The sequence below is a fragment of the Camelus bactrianus genome, chromosome 11 (genome assembly GCF_048773025.1).
Source record: "Camelus bactrianus isolate YW-2024 breed Bactrian camel chromosome 11, ASM4877302v1, whole genome shotgun sequence".
Taxonomy (NCBI): Eukaryota; Metazoa; Chordata; class Mammalia; order Artiodactyla; family Camelidae; genus Camelus; species Camelus bactrianus.
In genome coordinates, this window is record NC_133549.1 from 78949739 (window position 1) to 78956442 (window position 6704).

At 53.8% G+C, this 6704-nt stretch overlaps 1 protein-coding gene across 1 annotated transcript; it reads left to right on the top strand.

Annotated features, from left to right (window-relative positions):
• Window positions 1–5252: 5252 nt before the first annotated feature.
• On the top strand, window positions 5253–6236 carry ZNF488 (zinc finger protein 488). The gene has a single exon (XM_010963475.2). The coding sequence runs from the start codon at window positions 5253–5255 to the stop codon at window positions 6234–6236; it is 984 nt and encodes a 327-aa protein (XP_010961777.2).
• The last annotated feature ends 468 nt before the right edge of the window (window positions 6237–6704 follow it).

Genomic DNA, 6704 nt, shown 5'->3' on the forward strand with positions numbered 1-6704 from the left:
TCCCATGTATTAGGACTCTCTTGGTGGCGCAGGGGAGAAGGGATGCTTTTCAAATAATTTAGAACCATCATGTCTGCTTTGCTTAGCAGATATCTTTTTCAAAAATCTAGGAGGTGACAATTTTTCTTTAAAACAGAAAATCACATTTTTTTTTTTGAGTCAAGGCCAAGTCTCAAGCTGCAGTGCTTTTAAATTTCTTTTCCTTCTTCAATAGGCTGCCTCTCTCCTCCTTTCTAGTCGTTGATGTTATTGTGGAGTCTGACTGAGCAGTCAGTCTGTTGTTCCAACCGTGGACTTGCCCCCTGAAGGCTGCCGCGGGAATTGGTCCATGTGGCCAAGCTGTGTTAGGGCTGCAGCTGACCTCGCTGTGGGCTTGGGAGCTGGCTGCATCCTGGGAGCCCTGCATTGGTTTTGCTTGGACATAGCAGGTATCGCTGCCAGAGGGGTGTAGGAGAGCTGGTCATGGAGCCTTTGAGGGCTGGCTAGGAAGTCCTTCTCTTTCCCCGCTTCATGGTGCCACCAGCCAGCCTCCAGAAAGGCCTGGACAGCTCTGCACTTTTAAATTTTCTCAGGGCTCCAGGGCTAGGAGGATGTCCAGAAAACCTGTGTGTTTCCCTCTTCAGGAAAACCTCACTGTTCGCATGAACAAGATGCTTGTCTTTAGAAATTGTCCAAAAAGGTCTGAGAAGCGTCTCCACAGTCTGGGGAAACCAAAGTATTGGGGCACCAGAGTTTTTTTTTTTTTTCTGTTCTCATTTGTTTTCATTGAAGAGGAAAGGCAGCGCAGGGAGGCACTGGCCATTGGTGTAGATGGCGTCCCTGGGTAAGACCTAGTTTCTGAGCTGCAGCTCAAAACAGCTGGAGGCTGGCCAGCTGACCTGAGTGCTGAGGATCTGCAGGCCTATCCGGAACACGAGGTCATCCAGTTGTCTGCAAAGAGTTTGTCCCACTGTAAGTGGAGGGCGAAGGAGGCAACTGCCCAGCCACTTGGCCACTTATGAAACACTGTCATGTGCTGGCCCCTGGGAGTCCACGGGTGGAAGGAGGGCAGCCTGGAGGCTGACTCTGACCTGCAGCACTAGTGCAATAATAAACTGATGCAACCCAATATTTATTGATCTGTGCTCTGTAGCACTCTAGATAGGTGAGTCCATTTAATCTTTGCAACCACCTGATGAAGTGGGCCCCTGGGTGACCTATGATGGGAAAGCAGAGGCAGGGAGAGAATCAGCACCACCCCCAGGCTTACATGACTGGTAAGAGCAGAGCTGTATTTAGACCCTAGAACCCACACTCTTAACCTCTATGTGGGTGGAAGGCTGGATGTTTCCTGGGATGGCCTGGTTAGAGCATGAACAGAAAGGCAGAGTGTGGCCAGTGCTTCTCACATGAAGGAATGATCGGAGTCTGCAGCCAGTGCCCCAGGAAAGGGAATAAACAGAGAAACATGTGCTTTTACACCATGGCGTGGGTGAGGCTTCATCTCTCAGAAAACTTCCTGTTTTGGTCAGTAGAACCCTAGTTGGTGGTTCAGGATGACTGGGACCCTGAGGGAGAAGTATCTCCATTGGGAGAAAAAGCTGGACATGGCCAGACATCCTGTCAACCTGGGGAGCTCAGTTTCAGAAGGTTGCCATGATGATCACTTCATGATCCTGTGATCTAAGGGCTGGGAAAAAGTTGGAGAGTCAGGGATGGAAATCAATTTCTTTCAGTAGGACCACGGGTGGTAATGAAGGATGTCTGTGTGGCTCAGAGGGTTGTCTTGCTGAGCTCAGTCTGAAAGACTCAAGGAAGACAAGAAGAGCCCCTTCTCAGGACACACACAAGAGTGACAAGGAGTAAATAGTGTCAGGACATGAGAACCCAGAAGGAACTGAGGGTATTGAGGCGAGCGGAGGACAGCGAAGGTCCTTGAACCCTGGATGGAGCAAAAGAACAAGGGCTGCACAGATCCACTTGCTTCTAGAACCGCTGGTGTCTGTGGAAGGAGAAAGACGAGGTAGCAGCTCTGCTTTGCCCCGCGATCATCTGGACAGAGAACCGTCCTCCAGTTGCAAAGGGCATTGATAGGTCCATGTAGGACAGGGTGGTGGAGGCTGTGCACGTGGTCTCCTGACCCAGAGCTCACTCTCCAGAGATGACCTCACACATCTGCAGTGGTCCAGTGAGAGGAGTGGGGGTCACGACACAGGTGCATGTAGCCTGGAGCTGGGTGAGACTCCAAGTCTGATTTTTGACCCTGGGAAAGAGCCTGCCAGCCTTCAACAAGAGCGTTAGGAGCTGGCAGGGACTCCCCAGAAACAAGCCACATCAGACACATCATTTTCCATTTGAGAGACGTTGCTGTGACGATTGTCGCAGACTGAGAGGACCAAGGTTAGATGGGACCCCAGGTGAAGTTTGGCAGGATACACTTCACACTTGCCTAAGTGACCTCACTCAGCAGTGGTGGTGCCTGTGAGAGTGGTGACCCTCAGGGAGGGCGGGCAGTGTGCCGAGAGTCCCCATCAGCTCAGTACCATGGTCTCCTCCCTGTCTTCTTCCTCCTCCTCGTTCTCATTATCATTAGTAAGATTTGGATGGTAGCATTGATGGAAGCGATTTTGGGTGGACTCAGCAGTCAGTAGAATCCAGATTTGCAGTGATCTCAGAAAGCTGTAGGGCAGTATGGAGTTTGCCAACATGGCATTTGCAGGTTGGAGATGAACACACTTGGGTTGAGAGCTGCATATTCCCTCACATGGCTGTTGTGAAAATTCCATGAAATAAGGTGTGTTAAGCTCTTAGCATCTCTGGCATGTAAAGACTAGTCGATAAATGGTGACTTGTATATTTAGATCATGAAGCAAACTTGGAGGAAATATTCCATCCTGCAGGAAGACCACATGTCCCAAATTTTAGTGCTGAGAAGAGTGTTGTCCCATCTATGGCTCAGAGCAGTCGGGGTAGTTCTAGAGAATGGACATACATGGCTGTGGTTGGACAAGTTTGCCTGAGCTGTGAAGGCTGCCCAGCCAGGCTGAGTGCAGAGGGACGCACGGGGGCAGCTGGACCATGAGGTCGGCGGGGCAGCCTCCTGCCCGGGTTTGGGAAACTCATCAGGTGGTTCTAAACTGTCATCTGGGGAACAGAGAGAAAGAGAGCGAGCGAGAGAGAGAAAGGTGGAGTTTGTGTGAGTTTGTATGTGTTGTGAGTGTGTGTGGGTGTGGGTGTATGTGTGTGAGTGTATCTGTGTGTGTGTGTGTGTATCTCTGTGAGCTCATGGAAGCTCAGCAACAGGGCTTCAAGCAGACTAGTGAGAAAGGGGGAGAGGTGGCTTTATCCCAGTGGCAGTCATACACTGGTAGACCTGGAAAGGAGCTAATTCAGCCCAACCCCAGTTTATAGATGGTAAATTGAGGCTGAGTGAGGTGGGATGGTAGCTCAGGGTCACTCAGTGGACTAATGTGGCTGCCTTTGCCTCTTCATGAAACACTGGTCATCGCTCATCTCTGATGTCAATGGCAGCCCCTTTGAGGTCAGTTTGGAAAGAATGTTGGGAGAGACTCAGATCCCCCCGCTGGTGCGTGGTTTGGACTTGGTGCTGGCCACTGGGGGCTCTGCGAGGGTGACATGGGCAGGGCAACCAAAGCAGGTTTTGGGGACACACACTTGGGTTTCAATCCCAGCTCTGCCTCATCCTTGCAGGGGACATGGGGCAGGGTGTTTACTATTGAAGGATCTGGGTCCTCCTCTTTCAGTGACATGCAAAACACCTGTCACAGACTTCTGTCACTGAGATAGAAAGGAGAGCAGATACATGGGCTTCCTTTTACAGCTGGGGCAGGAGGCTGGCCAAGAGGAAGGCTCTTGGCCTTCCAATTGACTGTCCATTGGCCTTCCATTGTTGAGCCCATCAATGTCCCTGTGAGGAAGGCGCTCAGCCCACCTACTCCTCATGGTCCTCCTGGGCTTGGGGGTAAATATTTCTTAATGATGAAAACTCAGAACACTCCTTGGAGTGTGGTCCAGAAATACTGCTCACCAGCTGAGGGGGGTGCTTGAGGATAGGTTTCCCAGTTTCAACAACTCCCTAGTGAAGCTTATCAGGGAAGGGCAGGGATGAATGCCTTCCCAGCAGGGCTGATGGCTCCCTCTCCTCCTCGGTGCCACTGTCACATGTGACCTCTGTGTGTCTCCCCTGCAGCTATGAGCACCTCAAGGGCAAAGCAAAGGCTGGTTCACCCGTTAATTCCCAGCAGGTTGGCACAAAAGGACATTTTACAGTTGACAGGTGAGCAGAGGAGAAGCACGGATGGTCACTTCAGGCAAGTGGAGAGGTGGAGACCAACACTTGTTCCAGGGGCAGGGCCAAGTAGAGATGTGGCTGCCACCCAGGTGTGGGATCAGGGGCCAGGCACAGCCCTGGATGCAACCTGCCATGTCTGAGTGTTTTTTGTCCGGGTTTTATTCTCTGGCCACCTGTGCTACGGGAACTCCTGTCTCCGAGTACTTAAAGTGTCCTGGCACTTCTGATGATTTGGGAGAAAAATTAGCATGCTGAGAAGCAAGGACCAAAAGCTGCTGTAAATCAAGGTGCAAGCATGTTAGAGTTGTCAACCACGTCGGAACTGGCTGGTGGAAGCCTCATGCGCTCTCTTACAGGCTTCTGCTGCCTGGATGCGGACAGGTGCGGGGCAGTACTGAAGCCTGGCCTCTGGGGGGCAGTGCTGTGTGGTATGGTCCCTCTTCCCTGAAGGCATCCTGGAGGAGAAAGCAGGTGGCATTGTGCTCTGAGTCAGGCTGAGTTGCTGCATCCATAGTAGGTGAGGGTTCTTTGTATGCAAACAACAAAGACAGACTCTGGCCAACTTAGACAAGAAAATTAATTAGAAGGGTGGCTTGTCTAACACCACACAGCTAAGGACTGGCAGAGCCTGGACGCACACTGACACTTGTCCACCCCCAAGTTCATGCTTCTATCAGCACTTGGCCCAAGACACCACGGTCGTGGGTGAGAGGAGGTTTTCTATAAGGCCCTGCAGGCTTCATGCTGCGATGTGTCCCTGAAAGGAGGGCTCACGTCTCACCACCTGTTGCTTCCTCTCTCTGCAGAGCCCTGTGGTCCAAGTGTGCTGGCCTCGGCACCAGGGGAGTGCTCCAGTCTCACGGCCCCTCCCTGGCCAAACCCTCCAGAACACTTAAGCCTCAGAGAGTGACAGCTTCCAGAGCATCCACCTTGCTCAGCTGGCCCAGGCCCTGCGGTCCCCATGGCTGCCGGGAAGGGAGCTCTGCGGAGCCCCTCAGCTGAAAACAGATGGAGGCTTAGTGAACCCGAGCAGGGCCGAGGCCGCAAGCCCGTGCTACTGGAGAAAACGAACCACCTGGGCTCTGAGGCTGCTACGGGCAGTGGTGGCCGGGATGAGGCCTATGCCGAGATGGCGCTGTCAGCAGCCCCGGGCAAGCTCAGGCTGGCAAGGCTGATGCCCCAGAAGGCTTGCTGGGAACAGGGGCAGAGCGCCTTCACAGAGGTGCCTCAACTCAAGAAGAGGCTGAGGGGCGGGCAGGCCCAGGAGAGGGAGCATAGTGGCCCTGCCGGCCAGTCTGGCCCCCAGCAGCTGACCCTGAACATCCCCAGGGACCCAGCTGGCAGCGTGGTCTTCTCAGGGTGGCCGAGCAGAGCCCGAGGGGAACAGAGAAGTGCCTTCAGCAAGCCAGCCAGGTGTCCAGCAGGGAGACCCGGGCCAGCCTCCGTCTTGCAGGCAGGCAGACCTGCAGACGCCCTGGGGGAGCTGCTGGGACTCATCCACACAGTGGATGTCACTTGCTGGGGTCGACTTTTGAGTTCCAAGCTTCTGGTGGGTGATTTCTGGAATCTGCAAAGGGTGTCCCAAAACGCTCCTCTCTGTAGCACTTTCCTGGATGCCCCCACACTGTGGCTCAAGCACGCGGCGGCCCAGATACCCACGCCCTCCTCCTTCTCCTCCTCCTCCACCACCGCCTCTTGGGCCCTCCTGCCGCCCACGTTCGCCTCCCTGGGCCTGTCCACCCAGAACTGGTGCGCCAAGTGCAACCTCTCCTTTCGCCTGACCTCAGACCTGGTCTTCCACATGCGGTCCCATCACAAAAAGGAGCAGCCGGGGCCCGACCTCCATTCCAAGAAGCTGAGAGAAGAGGCCCTCACATGCCCCATCTGTCACGAGTATTTCCGGGAGCGCCACCACCTCTCCCGGCACATGACTTCCCACAGTTAACAGGTGGTTTGGAACCTCTAGGTGCAGTGTCCAGCACTTGGCAGTGATGCAGAGCTGGCTTCCTGGGCCTGCCTTTCAAAAGGCTGGTCACTGTTGTCCACAGGGCCATCTCTCTTGGGCCATTGGAGGAGGAACACATTGCTCTCACTGTCTTAAGTCCCAGTTTTCTTATCTGTAAAATGGAGTTGATGACCCCCGTGTCCAAGGGAAGTTGTCAAGGTTGGACAGGAAGATGTGGGGGCAACGGCCAGCACATGCCCAGCAGTGTCATCGCCGAGCAGGCGATACTCATGATCATGGCCCAGATTAGTGAGAAAATCCCAGTGGCAGACACTGCAAAGCCCCTGTTTCCCAAGTGTGGGTCTGTGCGTCGAGCTGAGCTTGGCTCCAGTTTGCTTCCTTCTCTGGGGCTGATGGGCTACTAGGTCAAGCTCCTCTCAGGCTTGTGACAAGACCCCAGGAGGGCAA

Coding starts and splice junctions, on each gene's coding strand:
- ZNF488 (XM_010963475.2), top strand. CDS start 5,253: ATGGCTGCCGGGAAGGGAGCTCTGCGGAGCCCCTCAGCTGAAAACAGA.